Source organism: Tetrao urogallus (assembly GCF_951394365.1).
Source record: "Tetrao urogallus genome assembly, chromosome: 6".
Classification (NCBI taxonomy): domain Eukaryota; kingdom Metazoa; phylum Chordata; class Aves; order Galliformes; family Phasianidae; genus Tetrao; species Tetrao urogallus.
Genome location: NC_136819.1, coordinates 40,566,160 through 40,588,659, shown reverse-complemented (window position 1 = coordinate 40,588,659; position 22,500 = coordinate 40,566,160). Strand labels below are relative to the sequence as shown.

At 35.5% G+C, this 22,500-nt stretch overlaps 1 protein-coding gene across 8 annotated transcripts in view; it reads right to left on the bottom strand.

Annotated features, from left to right (window-relative positions):
- Positions 1-22,500, bottom strand: part of NRXN3 (neurexin 3) — a gene marked incomplete at both ends in the record, with an annotated part of 895,090 nt that overhangs the window by 107,052 nt on the left and 765,538 nt on the right. For 4 of the 8 annotated variants that reach the window (XM_079537660.1, XM_079537661.1, XM_079537666.1 and 1 more), the window contains one exon: positions 3,293-3,382. The exons of the other annotated variants lie outside the window; for them this stretch is intronic. In XM_079537660.1, the coding sequence (XP_079393786.1) occupies positions 3,293-3,382 (90 nt within the window). The remainder of the gene's footprint in view (positions 1-3,292; positions 3,383-22,500) is intronic. 8 annotated transcript variants of the gene reach the window in all.

Here is a 22,500-nt window from a genome sequence, read left to right as displayed (position 1 = left end):
TGACCTCTTCTAACTATTTTTTTTTATTATATGTTAGCCCTTGTTCCCCCCTAAGTGAAACTTACTGGGCTGCTGAATTTGATTGAGGAACTGTATTTATAAATTCTATTACATGTGTAAGGGTTGCGAGCTTATAGTCTATATTTTCCACAAAAAAATTCTTCCCACTGCTTAGTGCCATAGTAGAGAAAAATGACAAGTGTATTTTGTGTTTCTGAGGTGATCTTTAAACATTCTGAGTAGTTCAAGTTCTCATTTGTTTGTCTCTCATTGACTTCTTCATTTGGAGAGCTGAACACCAATAAGAAATTTCACTGAGAAGTCTTAGTGAAATATAAGCTTTCTGTAATTCTAGGAGAGATTTCAGGCCTGATTTTGCAAACCCAAATTCACATCAACAGTTCTTGCTCCAAAAGTGCAGTTCACATCAATGAGGCCCCTCACATAAGAGGAATTTGCAGAATTAAGAGCTTCCAGAATCAGACCCTTTGTTGAAACGTATCTGTGACTTTATCAGCTCCTCATACTGCAGAACAAACATCCGAACCAGGTAGCAAGCACCAGGTATTCTACTAATAAAATAACCTGGTTTTATGATATCTGAAATTGAACAATTTAGAACTTTTTTTAAAACTCACAATTTCAGTGAAGTTAATAGTGGTTAATGTTTTACGTATTACTCGTATAATTCGAGATTGTAGGTGTACCTCTCTGAATACTGTAAACAATTTATATAATTAAAAAAAAAAAACCCTTCAACATTAATGCTGCCACTTCAGAAAGATGCTGCATTATATACATTTCATTATTATGAATTATATAATAGTGGTACCAAAATAATGCCAAATCTATGGCAGTAAAAAACTCAATTAGAATGCGTTTAATCTTACCCCACTCAAGCCAAGAACTAACAATGGAAGACAGCTTTTCTGTGCGTTAATTCACTTATGAATCTGTCTATTCCTCCACTCATCAGTTCATCTTATTCAATTTTGATAGTGAGCTATGCCTTCACTCATCATCTTTATACAGAAGCTATCTATGATTCAGTAAGTGTTGGATGGATGACCAGATGGATGAGCAGACTGGTGAACAGCTAGGTCAATTCTTCATTCTGATTTTTTGGATGCTATATAATTTGCTGAGAAGGTCTATCTACATTGGAATGAAGGAACGAAGATGTATTGTTACAGGTTGCACTGCATGATGCCATTTTCCTAATACACAATGTGAAGATTGAATTTCCTTTCACTCTGGGAAAATCACACGTATATGCATCTAGCCTAAAATCATTCTTTCCTTCAAGAGTGTCTGCATTCTCAAATATTGTCGTTCAGATCCCACTGCATGTGTGATTGTCTTTTAACAAAGCATCAATATTCACAAAAAGTAGACTTCAATTCAAATCTTTAGGATGGCTTACAAAGGGAAAGTACCTTGGCATGCTTATAAGCTCAAACTTAGAGAAGCAGTGACACAAAATAAATCAAAGAAAAAACTTGTAGAAAACCAAAAAGGAAAATAAAAGATATGGAATAAAAAAAATGGGTTCTCAAGCACATGAATAGCATCAAAGAATTTGACATGCATCCGTTTTAATAAAGTTGAGGCAATCACTGTCTTTAGTGTTAAAGGGACTTTAGCAATTCAAACTTACCAAGATTATCCACTGTTTAGTGTTAAGCTTTATTTATTTTAGTTTGATCTTGTAAATTAACAGGGTAGCCTACTGAGATTCAATAAGCATTTTCTGTATACCTTTATCTAAATATCTTCTTACTAGCCAGCAGAAACAAATTGTTCCATGAAACCATGATGATCAAAACATATTTCTGCTTTAGTTATACAATTTTCTTAGCTTTATTTATAAACACATCAGAGTTGTAGACCAAATCTGGAAAGTGGGCAACACTGCCAGCTGTCACTGAAATCAATAGGAACTGTGTGCACAGCACTTTGAAGGATGAGACTTTTCACAAAAAATATTTTGACTGCAAGTAGCCATGTTTTTAATGGCCTTAACTTGATCCCTGCTGGCTAAGTCAATTTTCTAATTCAGGTGTGGATAGAAGTTAAAAACAAAATATAGAATATATTTTTCCCATTGCACAAAATTTGATTTTTTTTCTTGGAAAATTTGGTAATACCCACAGACTAAGTCAACACAGAAAATGCAAGATTTGAGTTCAAAGGTCACCCACTTTTATCAGCAGTACTTTCTTTAAGGGAAATCAGAGAAGATTGTGTTCTGTTTTCCAAGGCTTAAAAGAAAGAAACTACCTCTAGTGATCTTTTAATTTAGATAACACGTTTAGTTTAGAAGGAAAAGAACTGGCATTACCAAGAGACCAGCCTAAATCCTGCTGAAATCATTGAGAGTTATTAAGCTATCTTCAACAAGCTTTGGAATGAGTTCTAAATCCAAGATTTAGTACTTCTCCAAACTCTTTATAAAAGAACATTACTGTTCTGACACAAGACCCATTTCAGCTGATCACTGAAGTGTATGTAGAATTCTCACTTAAGCCAATTGGACTTTTGCATATTGGTAAAAATTTTGTTGAACTGAGGCCAATTACTCCAGAGAAGCTCACAAAAGATAATAGCAGTACCCTAGACTATGGTAGGGAAGAATTTGAGTTCAAACATAAAATGTATTATTTGAGTGTTGAAATTGTACTCCACACAGAGAATAAAAGCAACAGAACGATCATCTTTCTCTGTCTCCCTCACTGTAGTTTAAAAGAAAATGTTAAAAAATGTTTTCTTTACAACATTTTTTAAAATTGTTTAGTTATTTGAAAACAATTAGAAAACACATAGCCACAGTGGCTGGTCAGACTAATGGGAAAAAAGAAACTTACAGGAAGTGATTTAATAAGGTTTGAATTTTTTTTTTTAAGAAAACTTTGATAATAAAGATATGAATGCAGTTTTAAAACAAATCAAAACAGGAAGATCATGCAGTGGTGAAATTGCCATAATACATGTTGTTGCTCTCATCCTTTCTTCATTTTATTTTGTTAGAAAATGTCTCCTGAATTTTTGCTTGTTTTTCATTACTGTGATAGCAAGCTCAGAATTTTGTCCCTTTAACTGCATTTTAATAGCAATGTATTATAGCATGATTTATCAACATATGGCAGGTGGAAGCTGACACAAATTATAATGAAAATTAAAACAGTCATTTATGCAGCAGGCGATTATCATTTAAGAAACATTTATTTGCAGGCTTTAAAAATGAGGGTTTAGAATCAAATGGGTTTAAAATGAAAGTTTTAATGACTATTACCTTTTTCCTGCAGCCACTCCTCTACAGGCCGGTTATATTTGAAGGGGATTTTCTGTTTTACCATTTGGAACCGTTCACTATCAGTGTTGCCTTTAAAGTTTAAAAAACAGCTTAAAAACAATCTGAAAAGTCAATGCAATGGTTAAGACATCCTAGATTTTTTGTTTGTTTATGACTTTATTTAGCTATAAATAAATAAGCACATGCGTGCATACATAATATATTTGAAAGAGATTTATCTTTAGTAAGGTGGAGAATAGTTATACATCCAATTGCCTGAGGTTCTGGAAGGTCAAGGAAGTTAAATCCTATGAATAACATCTCTCCTTAATTTTCAGAGTATTTTCTTATCCAGCTTGGTTAAAAGGCATGTAGAATTTGTCCAAGACATGAGACCTTGGATGAACTCAGTGACATGAGTTAAAACATTTTGAACAGACTCTAAATCTGATGGTGAAAGAATATAGCAGAACATGAAAGATATGTCAGTCACACAAGCATACAAATAGCAGCATTTTGATAAACCTTCTTGCAGTAGTACAAGATATGTGTTAGGACTTGAAAACTGGTAAAAAGAATTGAGGAAATTAGAAGAAATTAATGGTGAAAGGATGTAATAGAATTAGATTAAAAAAAAAAAAAAAAAAAAAAAAAAAACAACTCAAAAAAGAGTAAGAAAATAGTAAAAAGAAAAGTAACAATTAAAAACATGAAGAAATGTTAAATATAAATGAGGACTTATGTCCAGTTACCAAAGACCAGGGCCAGTTGCCATAGGAAAACAGAAGTTTAGAAGCTAATATGAAAGCAGAAATGATTTATACTTTAAGTATAAATTTCGTGCAGTTCAGTTGTTTCACATTAATGCATAACTGCAACATTCAGTAAAGTGTATTTTGAAGAAAAGCATTTATCACTCACAGAGAGCACAATACAGATAGGGATAAGAGTCAAAGTCTGTCTTCATATTCCCTAGATATTTAAAAAAGCCAGGTACAGATCAGAAGGGTTGATCTAACCTTTAGTAGAAAGGCACAATATGGCTTGATTACATTAGGAGTGATAAGAAACAAATGCCATCATCCTGCTTTTGTTTTCTTCAACTACAAGTCACTTTGTGACTCATTCTAATGTTTGCTTCATGTTTTATTTTTATAGAAGCTGTTTCATCAGATAGGCATAAAAAGAGTGTTCTGTTAATAATAATACTTTGAAAACTAGAAAAACAGAGTAAGCCCCCAGTTTACTGTGGTATACTACCATGAACAGATCCTGCATGCCAGTGCTCCGATACATGTTTGGAATAGGTGGTAGTCCAAGAATCACAAGTGCTCTGCAAAGTTTGTAATGCTTCTTTTGAAATCCCACAAATAAATAGCCTAACAAGACTTTATGTTAATCTGAATTTTGAAGCAGATGCTAGAATCTTTTTTCCAATGTAAATACATCCTGAAGAAATATACATATACATGTATATTTCCTTGACTACATACATATATATGAATAACAGCAGGATGCTTCACCTGGTCAGTGGTAGAGATTTTCAAACTGCAAGGAATATGACTGGTAATAAAGGTCTGGCTGTAGAAGGGAAAAGTGTAGTGAATTGAAATTTCTCAGAAATAGAACATCTCATAAGAACAGGCCAGCAAGACTAAGGTAAAAAGGAAATGGGACAGTGAAAAAGACATGACAGTTAAAAATGAATTTCTTGTAAATGACCTTCAAGAAAGCCAGAAATGACAACTATTGCCCACCACATCTTTAAATCTGTTTTAAAAAATCAGGTTTAATTTAATTTTATTATTATTATTAGGCAGATATATTCAGCAAGATTAATATATGTATAAAATCATACCTTTTAAAATCTATGAAAAGCTGAAGGACATTAGAAAATTCAAATAGGTTTAAAATTCAACATTAGCATCTGATCTAATTTTTTTGTTTTGCTTTTAAATTTTATTTCATACATTAGTGAGAATGAGTTTTAAATAAATGTGCATGAGAACGTATTTGTTGATATACACGATTACAACAGAGTTAGAAAACAAGCTTTCCCTTTTCAAGAGCTTGGGTTGTTCAGTAAATACCATTAAACACATACAATTATTAAATTAATATTGACTTTGAGTTAAGCTTAAAAAAATAAACACAGCATTTGATATGAGACTTCAGAAAGGAAATATCATGGTTGCAACAAGTAGTGATGTAAATTCAACATGAAGTTCAGTAATGATCCTTTTGTGACCTCAGTGCAATGCCTTTCTAGAACTATATGACATATATGCCCACATGGTTGAACAATCCCTTCACTCACATAATCTGGACTCCCTTCTTTCTCTTTGAGTCCAGCTCTAATCCAAAGCCTTATTTCAGAAAGGAATATGTAGGATAAGATGAGTCATTTTGGTTCAGTTTAGAAAATGCATTTAATCCCATAGTTCCTTTGCATTCAGAATCAATGTAGGTCTCAAAGGCCTGCAGAACATTATTTGTTATAATAAGGTTGTACCAGTTGGTGTTGCTACTTGTGATTGACTAAATATTTTTCGAACCATAAATTCTAATTGTTTAAATAATATAAAGAGAAATAGAATATTGTTATTTAAGATAATCTCCACCCTTATTCTTCTGCAGAAAGAAACCCTGTACATTAAAATAGTTTATAGACTGCTTCAATACTCAGTTTCATCTATAAAAACTCAAGCTCAGAAATGCATTCCTTCACGTATTTTTCTCCCTCCTCATGCAAAATTCTCTAATACAATCAAATCCAGATGCATGATGATGGGGATAAAACAAGTCTGTTATCCCATTTAATACTCATACGTGCAACTAAAACAAATCCAGCTTCATCTCCGAAGTTAACAGATACTGGAAATGCAAATATGCTGTAAAACCTCAACTTTCCAACACATTGTTAAGTATCTAGATTCTTATGATCTCAAGGTTTTTCATGGTAGCATTTTGAAATGTTCTGGATCCCTGAATTCTTTTTAACCTGAATATTCAAAATATCTGGTATGTATATAATAAAATTTAACCTGCTGGCTAAATACTTTTGGTTGCCAGTCTTTTATCTTTTCATGGATCCCCCAGTATATTACTGCTAAAACTGACTACACAGATATACATAAATTAGATTCAATTCAGATCAAACTAAAATGGGAAAAATCAACAGAATTTACTTCTGCTAATCACTATTAGCTGTTCCCACAGGAAATGTTTTTATTCATAGTAAGATCTCAGGGAGAGATACTTAAAATTTTCTCATGGGCAAAGTAGAATTCTCTTCCAAGACCCTACAATGTTGGATGATGTTTTACTTACCCTTGCATGGCTCTTTAAGGAAACAGTCAATTTTTTTTTGCCTTAACACCTATTTCTAAACAAAAATGGATTCTTAAACCAAAGAAATTAAAAGAGAGATTGAAGCTCTGAAAAATGTTTCTTCTTGGCCCAGATATCAATCACAATGATTTACTGCCTTTTGGTAAGAAAGAGAAAAGCCAAAAGATTTCAGCAAATTGCACTGTGCAGAAAGGAAGTGTTTGCTTCCAGGTGGAATATTAATACAACCTGACGTGTTGTCAAGTCTGTGAAGATGCTAAGAAGAATATCCTACGAAAACATTAATCTGTTCTAAATTAATGCCAAAGGCTGTTTTATGAAGAGAGAATACAAGCAGCAACATTTTCTACTTTGATTATAAGTTTTTAAAAACAACGAGATGTTATCTTATGAGCAGTTATAAAAGAAAGGCTATACATTGGTATGAATGATTTAAGAAAATGGTTCCAGATTAGTGCTCTAGGTTTAAACTGATTCCGCCTCACTTTGCTTTTTTAGATGGAATTTCAGTGCAAGGAGGACCAGCAAGTTTGACTACTCTGCACAGCAGCCTCTGACACCCTCTGAAACCATTTGAGATGTTACAGAAGCCCATAATCTCACTTTCTAAGATTTACATATAGTTAATTGACATCAGTGTGGGAAAGGGGGGCATGGTAGTTTCCAAGTTGACCTTAAGTGTGCTCTATCTTCTGAATAACTGATCCAGTTCAGTTCAATCCCTGGATTCCTCCAGATCTGATGCCAAGTGCTCTAGAAAAAGAGGTTGAGGTGCTTCATGCAGTAACTACCAGTTTACTCTAATATTTAATGAAAGGCAGAGATTTTGCCAACCACAAAAGTTTCAGAAGGTTGTTTGTGATAGGCGCACACTGAACCTACTGAAACACTTCTGTTGCACTTGCAAATTAACTGTATACTGAATTGTCCCATTTTCACATTTTCTTAAACACATATTTAGTTTTGAACACTATGAAGTAAAGATACCACTTGTTTACATTTTACATTCAGAGCTGCCTATTTTGTAGTATTACTACAAAGCCATACTGTGGCATATGTAATATAGAACAGGAAACGTTTTCATTAAAATTGTAACACGTAAAAAATATTTACTCACAGCCGTTTTTATAAAACACTTGGAAAAAGTCCAAATCTGAAACCATAGATGTGACTTACACAGAAATGAAGCAAGATAACCAAGCAATTAAACAAAATAATTATAAGATTTGTGATGTGCAATCTGTCTTTGTAACTACCACAGATAGTCTCTACAAATTCTTGCAAAGCTTTATTTTTTGCCTCATCTAAGAAGGGACACTATGGAAAATGAATTCAAATTTTTCATTTTATTTTGAGTGACTGAAAAATAGCCAACTACTGACATTGTTTATTTTTATTTCTGGTCTCAGATAGTGTGCTTTTCCTTCACTCTTAGATTCAGTTCAAAACATATTTTGCAATTGAGTTCTCATTTTATTTCTTGTCTGTTTTTCTCCTTAATCCTGGATGCCCTTGACTTTTATCTTTAACTTGCTCTGATCAATTTGTTTGCTGTGAGCCACACCTCTCCGTTCATCTCACTGTGGAATGGAGTTAAACACTGATCTTCACACTGCAGCTTTCCTCAGCACACTGCTTTCATGACAAAAGATGGGATCTCAGTAGCATAAAAGTTACTCATTTGACCAGATGACTGTAGTTGCTTCTAAGTTCCTATCATTTCAATCAAAAGCTTTGTGCTGTTGCCATTCTATTTTGGTTTCCCTTGCGATTTACATTTTCATATGTACCATTCCTCTACTCCAGGTACTCAGATTTAATATGTTAACTATAAGAATATTAAAAATTTTTAAACTAAATAATTCTGGATTTATCTTTAAAAAAATATAGGGTCCAAGTTTAAAGTAAGGCAGCAAAGGCCATGCTCAATGGGAAATTCAGAGGCAAAGTAGGAGATTAGGTGCAGTTAACATGAACCATTATAGCATTAATCAGACCAGAGAAGAGTTCACAAAATCATCCAAATCTGTCCCTCTGCCCCAGGAAAAATTCACAACATTCAATCTTCTTTAGATTAATCTTTCAGTTCTGTCTTGAACGACCAAGAACATAAATGCCTCACCTTGATATCTAACCCATAAGTACAACAGGAGCAAAATGAAAAGAAAACGCAGCCCCATGAATTTGGAAGGAGGTTAATCAAACTTTTGCAATGGTGCCAAAGAAAAGTTAGTTTTGACAAAATGGGATCAGAACTTTATTTTACACGTCAGATAATTACTTCAGCTAATAATAAGAACAGTCTCCTTTAGCTCACTTGTGTTAGAGAATTGAGCTAGGGTATGGTATAGAGAAAGCAGCTCCCAATACAACCATTTTACAGATATGAAGCAATCTGAATGTATCTTCTCTGAGACATTCTGTAAGTAATGTATATATCGTGTTTTTTGCTGTCCATGTCCCAATTAAGCTCCGTATCAGGCAGGCTAAAGTGACTATTAAAGAACAACTGAAACTACATATTGATCTTTCCATTTTAAACAAGGACAAATTTCATTTTGCACAAAGAGATATGAAACAGAGATCAGAATAAGATCCACTGTTATCGCCCTCACATCTCATTTCTTCGATTTCTTTAGGAAAACTGATTGACATAGCCCTGCAGGACCAAGGAGTAACAACAAAATGCCAAAGCCGCTTTATTTACATTTATATTTTAAATTCCATTAACTCTCATTCATCTTAGCTGTGGCTATGAAAGTCACACTGGAAAAACACTGGTGGAGAAACCAGGTTACAAGCATTCACACCAATTGGCATTGGTGTTTAACATGGAACTACGGAAATACAGCTGTATGTACTGCAGAGTACATCTGTGAACAACTGCCTTAGCATAGTGCAGGGTCTTGGGAAAGAAATGCAGTGCCCTTACTACACCTGCTTTACAAAGATTACAAAGAGTCAGTGTCTCACTGTGGTGCTCCTGAAAACAAGTGCATTCAGGTAGACAGCTAGCTTAAGTCTGACACAGCCAGTAGGGAGATAGAGCTAGGAATGTCCAACATGGATTGGAAAGCTAACCAGTTACAAATAACAGCACGTTAAAAAATTCTATTGAAGGGATCAAGTTCTCTAGGGTGAGCACAAGGAAATAACTAAAAACAAGTAAAAGACTGATGAAAGAAGGTTATTAAGAAGCACTTCCTATGCAGATTACATACTAGGCAATGCTGGCTTCTTCAGGGAAATTCTTGAATTATTTAAAATTGTATTCATAAAACCTAGAAGGGTGTAGTGAGGAATATCAGTTGATTATGCAATGGAATAAACAAGAGATTGAAAACATCTGCTTGGTCCTAATTACTACGAATCCGCAAACTTTGCCTCCTCTTGAAATGATTTCTCCTGTTTCCTCCTGTTTGCATTGGCTTAGAAATAGGAAATAATTCCAGGTCTCTGTAAGCCTTCTCAAAGACGGATGCTATTCACAAAGCCCAACCATGAACTAGAAGTACAAGAAACACCCAAACAGTGAAAAAAATTATTACTGAGTAGCACAGGGCCAGATGTAAGGTGGGTCAGTGGGAAAAGGCACTTTCAGGCTTTTTAGATGTATTTTTTTCTACTCTAAACTTTTAAATCAATTGCCTTCTTGGAAATTACCTGAGTTACAGAAACTGCTATGGTAAAGGCAGTAGGGAAGAGATAAAATGCAACTCAGTCTGTTACACAGAGTAGATCTCACTGACTACAAATCTGTGGGGCTTAAGGAAAAACAGAAAAGATATTTCAAGTCTGACATTAAAGTTTTCAGTCTACAGAGTGCTCCAGGTACTTACTAACCAGTAGCAAAAATGCAATCCAAAAAATTTTTTATACTCAGTGCACAGTATGATATTTTCTATTTATAAGTCCCTGAGTATAATTGAGTAAATTGAGGCTTTATCCTAACTTCACCTACTGGAAAACTAAGCCACAGAGTAGTAAGAGCATTGTCCCAGTCAAAGAGAACAGCGTCAATACAGTTAGGACTGGAATTTGGGAATTTCTGGTTTCCACTTCTATGCCTGGTCCTTTTCATTTGACTAGCTCTTCACACAGCTGCTCTGCTTTGATCTTTTGTCACATCATGGGATTTCAATGATTTTGTACTCTCTAGTGTCTTTAGTGAGCAGGGAGAAGGCTAATGTGGATGCATGAGCCCCTTCTGTCACTGCATGTCAGCACTGTCAACCTGGGATTACAGCTGGCACTGTTCTTTCTGCAGGCAATAAGATCAGAACAGCACAAAGTTGTTGTTCAATCCTCTAAGCCCTCAGGCCAGATGTTTGTTACTTACTCTGTGTGTGTATTGGAGAGAGAGAAAGACAAGGACAGACGGAGAGTTGGAAGGAAAGAGAGGAAAAAGAACATTATACAGTTCCATTTGAGCAGAAAAACTGAAACAGAACTAACCCAGAGAGAAACGTAACCATATTAATATCTGGGAGTTCATTGCTGTGTGCTGTCTAGCAGAATTCCCGCTATCCAGCAATCTTATTTAGCCTGATTCCCCATCTGAAAAATATTTCTCCATCTTTCTCTGCACTACAATATAGAGCTACATTATATATGTGTTTTATATATATACATATATATATACACACACACAAAATCAGTTGACTGAACCACTAATAATTCATCTTGTTTGCTCTAGCAAACAAGAAATTCAGAAGTTTTTGATGAGCTCATGCTTAGTACCTGGCCATTCATATAGCCACGGAACACTCGACAAAAACAGTTCACAGCACTTGAACATTCAGTCAGAAAAATCATGTTTATGTAAGCAATCACACACTTCAGCCTAGAATTATTAGCAAGACTATTAGGACATTGGTATGTCTTTTAGTGTGCATTGCTGTTTCTGGAAAGCAGTATGGTGATGACTTTATCAAGACATACAAGGGAAAATAACATGGCTTGGATCCCTCAGGGAATGTTATACACCTGTTCTGCACCAAAGCATTTCTGGCACAAAGACTCAAAGGCCTATAGCAACTACAAGAGTGTAATCCCAGTATTTAGGGAAATCCCTCAGCCCAGAGCATTTATATCATATGCAAACAGGGTGATAAAACCTAGATAGAAAGACGCTTCATTGCCCTATGGATATCTTGGTATATTTTCAAATAGACATAGACCAAGTCTACAAGTAGGGAAATATACAGCTCATCTCTTTCAGAGTTACGCTGTATGTCATACTGTGATTTGAGAATTAAGATCATCAGTGAAAAGAAGGAATTAGAAAACGGAGAAAAATTAGACATGCCTCTAAGTTACCTGGGTTTTATTTTGTCTGGTTTGTATTAAATTTTTGCTATAATGTAAGCACATTGATCAGCCGAATAACATCTACCAAATTGCCACTGGAAAGGGAGTGAGTGATGTTTTCACATCATCATGTCTCTCTAGATAAATTAATGAGGGGAAAAACAAAAGCATTTGCTTTCCTGCAGAGTAACACATGTAATGATTGTGGCCATGATACAAACATGCATTGTTTATATGACCTCATGTTTCAGGTCACAAACTAAGCCTTAAATGTACGATACAACTTCTCAGAAATACATATTTGGGGGCATACTTTCATTGTTGTCATGGTAGATTTGCTATCATTTTCTGAAGTATCAGCCACTTGTCTGCTCTGCAACTCAAAAAGCTGATTAGATGTACAGAGGCTCTGGGAAAACAGAATAGAAACCATTCCAAATCCAGGGTCATTGAACAGAAGTGCAATTTGAACCATTCTAACAAATTTTCTTTTTTTTTTTTTTTTTATTTGGTATTCACCTGTAAATTGGACATAGGGGACATCAAGGCTGATTCAGGAAGTTGCAAGAAGAATGCTACACTAATTCAACTAACAACATGCAGCAATATAATATATATTCCTGTTCTTTAGGACTGCACTGACAAAAATTTTCCTCAAAGCGTTAGTATTTTCTGACAGCATTTTCTTTATCCAGGCTATAACCAAGAAAAAGCATTTTGACTAGCTGAAATCTAGCAGTACCACTGTGGCATATATTTACTTGTTAGAATATATATATATATATATATATATATTTCGTAACTGTTACACAGCAATAGTAAAGAATGCTACATAAAAATCCTTCTTATTCCTCCATGCATCTTCCCTATATCTAACGGACTCTCTGTGGGATCCTACATGGGAATTAGGTTACATGCATGAAAATACCATTGTATATGTACATTTCCTTAGGTAAACTTTGCTTCTTCTCTCAATCCGATTGATGTTAACTAATTCTGTACTATTTGATCTGCCTGGTTAACTTGCACTTCTTGATTACAAAAAAAAAAAAAAAAAAAAAAAAAATCATCTCCCTCTTTCTTAATGATAAACTTATAGAAATAGCAGTGCTTAATAACAAACCACTAATTTGGTCTTGAGATATTTTGTGATGTTAAGGCTGCATCTTATGTAGACTAATTGAGTGCATATTCTAAAAGTCTGGACCACCTTTAGGAACAGAAATTCTAACAGGAAGGATGAGTACTGAAAGTTGTAATATGGTCCCTTTTTTCTTTTTCCCTTCTGTCTTTCCAATTCTCTGTCCTCAGAGACTGAATTTGAAAGATAGAAAAGCCCTACAGCACTTTCACACAACTGTTTGGGCAATGTGGAAATGATTCAGTGTTATACTTCTGCGGGAAAGCAAAAAACAAAGTACATGGAAGTGAAATTGTGAGCATAGTGGAAATATTTACATAACTTTTTGTATAATCTCAGATGCTATCTCATCATTCAGTATGGATGCACCTGCATTAATGCATGTACACGAATGTTTCTGCACAAATTCCACAGCATATTTGTCTGTTGGTGTCCGAACATGTGTAGTCTTGATATCCCAGCAGATATAGGGGCCCAAAATTGAGTGCTCATATCATGTAGCCATATTTATCTGTTTTTCTACTTTATATTATAGATGTTAAAGCCCTAAAGTGACAAGTTACAATCAAATTTTGATTTCATCAACTTGTCATGCTTTAATTATCCCTCTTGGCAGATCTTTCAACATATGTCAAAGTACTGCCTTCAGAATGTCCCTCTCCAACTCTGTTTTATTAACCTTGTCTTTTTAAATGTTTTAGGCTCATTATGAAATGCAGTAAATCTGTCAAAGGCACTTTACATGCTGTCTCCAATTCATGTTGATAGAAAGCATCTAAAAGCTCATTTAAAGTCCCACAAAATGAATACAATATGAAAAATATAAAAAACACAAACAAGTGTATGACAAGAACACTGGGGATCACATTCAACTCACAAGGCTAAGCAAAGTTCAGTGCTCTTGTTCTTAACTGATTACCCACTCAGAGGGAATAGTAAAATATTAAGACCACAGTGGGATATAGCAGTACCACAGAGAAATCTCTTCAGCTCAATATCAAACACAAGTATTTATTAATCACTCCAAATAGTAATGTTCAAGATACATGTTCTGCTTCATGGAAACAACTGAATTCAGCTAAGCTTCTTATTACCTTGCTTTCAGTGAGGAGATGATAACAATCCCAAGTCTCAAGGAGGGAAGGAGAACTAAAAGAGCACAAGGCAGTAGAAACTGGAATTGAGGGTGGTAAAAAGTGGCTGGAATGAAGAGAAGCCAAATAGCTGTGGAAGAGACAGAGGGAGTTTGGGGGAGGAAGGAGCCAGGCTCTGTGAAGGACAGGAAACTACCTGTTTTCTCTATTGTCTCAGCAATGAAATATCTGGAAATCACTCAAGTGGCAAGGATTGTAAGAAGATGTTGCAGTGACTCAGACATTCCACTTAGTTCTGCTTTTGAGTTTTCCTGTTAATGTCCCAATCAGCATTAGACTTGTAATTACTGAGCTCGTGAGAACTAATAAAAATAATATTTGCATATCATTTCTACAGTCAGAAGACCAGGTAGTTGAAGAAAGAAAATAAACTCTTAAATCCTCCATTACTGCTACTATTAGATCATCCAAAACTCTCTTAACATTGGCTACTGCATTATAAATTAAATGGAGCAAGGATGGGAGACGATATCTCTTATTAGGACAACCGATATATTTCTAACAACACAGGAAAACTTGCAGAAACACAAAACATTAAAGCAAGCTTCTTTACAGAGAGAGAAAAAGGAAACGTCTCTAAAAAAAGGACTCCTAGAACTTACATATTTAGAAGCAAGGCTGCTTTTATCAACTGTATTGGACTGACTAATAAAGACTGCATGTTTTCAGAAATCCAGCCTTGATTACAACAGAAGACTATTAAGACTATTAAGGGTATAACATACTACTTTCTCTATAATTAATCAGGTACTCATGTTCCAGAAGATTTTTTCTGTTTTGCATTCTGGAGTGTTAGGTTAAGTTCAGATGGTCAGCAGCTACCAAAATTCAGAACACAGCAGAGCTGGCTCAGTCCCTCTATTCAGTATAAAGCCTAATACCCAGACAAGCATGCACAAAGAGTCTAGATGCAACCTTGTGAGACCTCAAGTTTCAAGGACAAGATGAAGACTGATATATAAAATCAGCAGACATGGCTGGGAGCTGTTTCACACAGCTCCCTTCTATGCTTCACATCAAACAAATCCATGCTAAATTTTGTCTTTAACAACTACAACAATCGCTGCATTATCTGAGGAAATTCCTCTTCATAACAAGCTCTTGTGTGCTTTGTGTAATTCCTTTACAAATAACCTTGAGCCTTATGCATGTCCTCTTAATATCTCAGGAGAGGATCTCGTTTTTTTGTCCTCTCTTCCTCTCTCGCCTGCCCTCCCCCAGCCCCCAAATTATCTCTTGCTGTCTTCTGGGTGGTTATGTTTAATCTCAGGATTAGGCAGCAGTCTGCAGTTTGCCTGGAACATCTTATCAGCTTCCAAGAGACATTTACAGGGAGAAAAAGACTCCGGTTTTGATAGCAGTAATTGTATTTAGCTTGTAAGATACAAGGCTATTTATCTCAGAGCTGGAAAATCACAGAGGGAGAGATAGAAAATAAAAAATTGCTGATAAAAAATAAATAAAACCAAAAAGAATGAAGAAAACAAAAGAAGCAATTCCCTCCCTCAAAGTCCGTCCTCAAGTGGAGTGAAGGCATGGGTAAAGGACTTTACTGAACAAAACAATCATGCCATTTACAGAAGGAGATTGAAAATATCAAGGAAATGGTGATGAAATGCTTAAGTAGGACAAGAAATGACCTGGTTCAAAGCAGGCACTGAACTCTAGTTTAGCAGTCATGTACTCATGGAATTAGATTTGTAGAGATGTGAATAAGCTTTTTTTTTTTTTTTTTTGAGATACAGAACACTAATATTCGGTTTTAAAATAGCTGGTGCTGTGAATATCCAATGTTTCTGAAAATGAAGACAGTTTTTATTTTTCAAAGAAACTTACAACTGTGCCTCCCATTGGACACACGATGTCAATACAAGTTATCTTTCTTATTAAATGCCCTTACCATTACAAATTTGTAGTATTCAGCACCTTCTCTCCAAAACAGCTTAACCATCCTTTTCTCCCATCCCAAAAGCCTTGTTAAATTTCTGATGCTGATATGACTCAAGTTCTATTTGGCCTACAGAACTACTGCAGTAGTTTCGGGTAAATATTAATACAAAAATAGGATTCAGATATTTTGAATTTTCTTAGGCTGTAACCAATATTTCAATTGAGTACAATTTAAATAATACACAAATAGGGCAGACTTAAAACCATCCAACTGAGAAATATTTAGCACTTTGTTGAAGTATCCAGTTGCCTTTGACAGCAGGAACAAAAACAAAAAAAAACCAACCAACCAACCAACCAAAAAAATCCTCACATTCCCACATTTCCATTTGTATCTCTGTAATCACAGAGAAAATTCAGTAAGAAAAAGATAAACTTGAATTATATCAAACAGAGATGAAAAACAAATACTTTACTTGTTTGCATCTCCATAATTATTTCTCTGCAGCTAAAACAGATTAAACAGATGATCTATTAAATCAATACATGGATGATGTATATTATTTCTGCCGTCCCCAAAAACATCTTGGAAATTTTCTTCAAAGATGAGAGGTGATAAGGTGAAATACACTTTTAAAAATACATGGTGACTAGATTTTTTTTCCAGAGCTTATGTCTTACCACAGTTCATTTAAACAAAATGTATTTAACCTTTTCTCTGTTACCATGAGTGTAAAATAGTTTGCTGAAAATCTTGAAGGATCATGAAGGAATTCAGCTAGCTTTCTTCCCTACCTCACATCCCCTCTCTAATACTAACCAAGCAATTTCCAGTCTTTCCCTGATTATATGAAAAATATATCAGTGCAAGAAAAACTTGATGGCTTTTACATTTAAGATAGGTAGGACAATCATGACCACTGTAATTTTAATGTGAGCTTCTGGGAAGCAATTTTTTTCAGACAACAACAAGTAAGAAAGCCTTTTTTTTTTTTACATAAACTACTAAAGATGTATTTTAGTGAAGACTTTAAACTGACATAAGCCAGCCTTGTAACACAGGAAGTAATTTTATCTTTGTCCATCTCCTGACCAGTCATTTTCACGATCCTGTAACCTCTTCTCCTGGGCTACTTGCATGGTGACTAATATTAGTGATATGACTCAGCTGAAAAGAAGGTGAGAGTAGAAAAAATAAATTTAAGTAACATGAGCATGAGAAGGAGTAATGAAAGAATGAACTTTGCTGTCCAGCTCCAGCTGTAAACTGTGTTACAATCCACCTACATTAGAATTTCTATGTGAATAGGGAGCATGCCTCTGAGGTTTACCTAGCACTCCCTACTTGCTATGCTTTGGTTCACATACTAAAATGCTCTCAGGGAATGTGAACTGAATTTCTTTCAAATGAAATTAAACCAGAAGTTATGTTCCAGCTGTTTGGGGAATTCAGTCCTTGGGATTGGAGCTAGTCCAAAACGTCAGTCTGGAATCAGGGATCTTAGAAACAATTTTTTGTTTTATAGGTGTACTCTCATCAGGCCACCATAGTCACCAGAGCTATCACAAACTCCCTGGAGTTCTGTTGTAAGCTATCCATATTCCTAAAATCCAACTTTCTCACAATTTGTACTTGATTCAGAAAATGAAAAAAATGATGATATCTTTTTCCTATTTTTCAAAGCCAAAAGAACTAAACACTAATATCACTGGAAAGGGCAGAGACTCCTAGGAGAAGGCTAAGTGATCACTCAAGAGAATGATAAAGGGGAAAAATATAAAATCTGTGCTGAGAGAATGAACTAATGAATCCTCATAAGGGCCCAATTGCTCAATGCTGTCCCTCCCATTTCTTCTTCTTCTTTTTTTTTTTTCCTTTCAAATGTATAAATCTAGGCTACAATTCTCTCAGCAAAGTATATATTTCTTTAAATGCCAGCAAATTTCTGCCTCTCACTTCCTTTCCTGTAATCTCCTTTAAAACATTACTCCACCTAGACTTTTCCTCTGGTTTCTTATTCTCTCTCCCTGTAAAGCTTCTCTTCACCTAGTTTTGTTTCCTTTATGACTGCAGAAGATGTAGTCAATGCATGGATTGATGAACAGGAATATCAGGCTTCTTTCAACATTCACTACAAATCTGGCAACATACAAAGAATTTCTTTGCAAGCAGAGATGAAGAAAATCTGCCACTCAAGAACTAAAGAAAATTTAAGGACTGAGGTGTTTCAGCTGTGCTTCAAAACAAAAGATTTGTTTTTAACCCTTCTGAGAATCGCTGACTCCCAAACCTTAGGATGCCTGACTTAAATCCTTCTCACTGTACTGTAAAGTGCCTCAAGTTTGAAGGGTTTTACAGTAATCTGAAACAAAAACATGTCACAGACTTCATTTGCTTAAACCAGCTTTCCTATCTAACTTACTTTTATTCCAAAATGATTCCTACTGCATCACCAAAAAGATGAATTTAAATTTAGAGGCATCTGTCAGGAACAATATAAAGAAGAAAATGGCCAAACGCAATCTGTTACCTGGGATGTACACTAAAAGGTGAAAGCATGTGAGACAGTGGGAGAGAGGAAGTCGTGGAAAATAGCACTTTAGGGCACATCAAATCATATGTATTTGGTAGCAAAATGTATACATACCCTGACTGAGAAATACATTGCAATGGTCAACTTGGTTAATTAAGAATCAAGGAATTGGTCATCAGTAGAAAATATAGATAAAGCCCATCTCCTTATTGCACAATTGAGGGAGAGAAGCAAGGTCAAAATACAAATAAATCATGAACAGTTCAACGGTTTTGCCTGAACTAAGTCACAAAGCTGAACAGCAGGCAGGAGTCCCGTTGTTAATGCTGCTGCTTGCCATTACCCATTTCTCAAGAGCCTTGTCTCAGTTACCTTCACTGGATCACTGTTCAGAGTCTTATCATCCAGTAAGAGAAACTCTGTCAGAGTTTGAATGGTACTAAAACTGAGGGGTCATTTCTAAATCTGAGCCAACCTTAGCTTCAAGTTAATTCCCTCCTTTACAGTTTATCACAGAATCCTTAGAGTTGGAAGGGACCTTTAAAGGTCACCTAGTCCAACTCCCCTGCAATGAACAGGGATATCCACAGCTAGATCAAGTTGCCCAGGGCCTGATCTAGCCTTGCCTTGAAAGTCTTCTGGGATGGAGCATCAACCACATCGCTGAGCAGCCTATACCAGGGCCTCACCACCCTCACTGTGAAATGCTTCTTCCTTATGTCCAACCTAAAATGACCCTCTTTGAGCTTGAAACCATTTCTCCTTGTTTTGTCACCACAGACCCCACTAAAGAGTCTATCCCCTTCTTTCCTGTAGCTCCCCTTTAGATATTGAAAGGCTGCTATCAGGTCACCTCGGCGCCTTCTGTTCTCCAGGCTGAACAGCTCCAATTCTTTCAGCCTGTACTCATAGGAGAGATTTTCCATTCTGTGAATCATTTCTGTGGGCCTTCTCTGGACACACTCCAACAGGTCTGTGTCCCCCCTGTACTGAGGACTCCATAACTGGACGCAGTGCTCCAGCCTCACCAGCACAGAGTAGAGAGGCAGAATAACCTCTCTCAACCTACTGGCCACATTTCTTTTGGTGCAGCCCAGCATACAGTTGGCTTTCTGGGCTGCAAGAACACACTGCTGGCTCATGTCCAGCTTCCCATCCACCAGTACCACCCCATTTTATTTTTTGGCAGGGCTATACTCCTTTCAACTCCCAGCTTGTATTGTTAGTGGGGGTTGCCTTGACCCAGATGCAAGATCAGATTTACCTCTAACCCTTTTCTTCACAAGAAAACAGCTTGTGTTGCAGGTTACTGAGGCATAATTGGATGTTTAAAAAACAAATAGACAGACAAAAAACAACCCATATGTACATATCAGAACTGTAGGTTTGCTCCTTTTCTGCTTTCCTTTCACTTCCTTGTCTTTTATATGAAATTGTAAAACACATCTCTGGAATCTTTCATTCCCTAGTTTCTTTAATTTCAATTTAACTGAATACAGTGCTTTAAGGAAAGCCAATATTCTCTCTTTGCTCATTTTATGAGCATCACACATTTTTTTGTACTTTCCATTGAGCAAGTAATTATGAATCTGATGTATAACCCTTCAAGAGCTAATAAAACTCAGAGAGGAACATAGAAATACCATTAAGAATTCCACGTTGCTGCCATCACATGTGATGACAAAGAAACTTTCGCTAATTTGCCAAATTTATGAACATAGCTGCAACACCATGCAAAAAATTATGCACACATTAAATTGTCCACATTATAGACATCACAGCATACTCAAACATGTACGTGCCACAAATAAGTTTCTTTTTAAAACACCACAAAAAATTGCCTCTTCCAGAATTGAAGAGATCCTACATGTAGAACACAGAAATCCTTCGATATTAATACACAAGTTGAAGATAAATTGCAATTTCAGTATTCTATAGCTGAGACACACTAGATTAGTCCAGATCAGCTTAACCACAAAACTCTTTTAAAGCTGAGATTCTGCTGAATGTGTTTATTCTCTACATGAAAAATATTAGGCGCGTGTTTGGTTTGCTCAGTTGTCTTCTAAATCATCACTTCCTTAGAAAACTGAACTAATCAGGCATGGTTTCTTGTAGCTGTTCTCTTGTTTAAGTTTTTCACAAAGCTGAGACATTAATAATACTTTTACCTATCTACCTATGAATATTCTAATTTTTAACACAAAGTGAGATCAAGCCACAGTCCTTTCCACTGGGAGAATTAGGATAGTGCACTCCTCCATCAGTTATTTTCACTAGCCATGTTGGACTTGAATATATTTTTTTCTTTTTAAAAATCTTTTGTTCCCTCCGTCAAATTTGGCTAAAAAATCAATATGAAAATTAACTGAAAAAATATAGGAGACAAACACACATTGATGTATGATGCATGATGCCCAAAGCCCTATTTTCACATGGAGAGGCTGAAAAATACTATACCTATGAAGAGCCAGAATGTGAAACACCTGCATGGAAAGGAAATGATGTCTGGAATATAAAGGTTCCTTTGGGGTACAACTGCGTATACTTAATACCAGGCCAGAACATAAGACCAATGCCAATTCTATTAAACCACATACCTTCCAAAGAAAATGCAGGACTACTTTAACCAAGACAAATACAGAGGATACTGAGATATTCTCTGAATGTGACTTCTTTACCCTTTAAAAAAAAAAAAAAAAAAAAAAATCTCTGAAGCAATAGCCGAATGTTTTGTTTCTTTACAGGAGGGAATTACTACAGCAAGTAATAGGAGAAGAAAACATATTCGAGGGATTTTTACTGTCTATAATTGGCTGGCAGTTAGGTCAGAGGTATTTTACCATAAAACAACTGAAGAAAGGAGCAGAAAAGGGATGCTCAGTTTGGGGACCTACAGCCATCCTCCCTTTTCTTACAAACGGATAACAGTGCTAGAATCTAGCTCAGCATTCTTGTCATTACTTTCTTAGAAAGCAATTATTTCACTAAAATAATGATTAATTTTATTTTTTTAAATTTAATTAATAATTATTAAAGTGTACTCTTTTGCACACACAGCATCAAAACACTAAAAAAGAATCACTGAATATGAAGTAATATCACTTGCAGTAAAAACTTCCCTATGCACTTTACGATTGAATAGAAGAGATGAAATTATCCCTTTGGAATAATTTATTAGTGTTTGAGAATAATGGAATATTCATACAAAACTAGTAAATTGCCTTGTGTCTACCAGTAAATTTTTCTATCTTCTATTCCAGATCAGTTATGTATAATCTAGAAAGGAAGAATTGGAAGTTGCTTATACTTAATACTTGGAAGCAACAAGATGATCATCGCTTGATCATAGACAACAAAGTGTGAAGAAGATGAAGACGGCTACAACTGGAATTGTTTCCCTATGTTTCTTCTGCTTTTTGTAACTATCCCCATCACCAAGTCTCAACTATCTTATGCCCTGTCCACATCATGTAAAGAAGCCTGTTTTTCACTAGGGATGAGTTTAATCTTTTAACGTGGCGACGTGGCTGTGTATTCCCAAGAGTGAGATAACACATGAGAAGGTGATTCAAGAGCCACTTGTTCAGTATTCCTGGTGGACTTGGGGTGATGACTTTCCAAGAGGTACTGAATTGCTGCACTATATTTTGACCTAAAGTCAACTGAGAGTTGTCAGCTTCATCTAGATTTTGTGTCAACCACTATTTATGTGCAAACTTAAAAGAGAGTGAAAATCGGGTGATGAAAAATTGAGGCAAGAATAAGGTTCATTCAAGTATTTGCAACTTAGTCTCCCACATTCTTCACAGTTCAGCTGTGTACCTA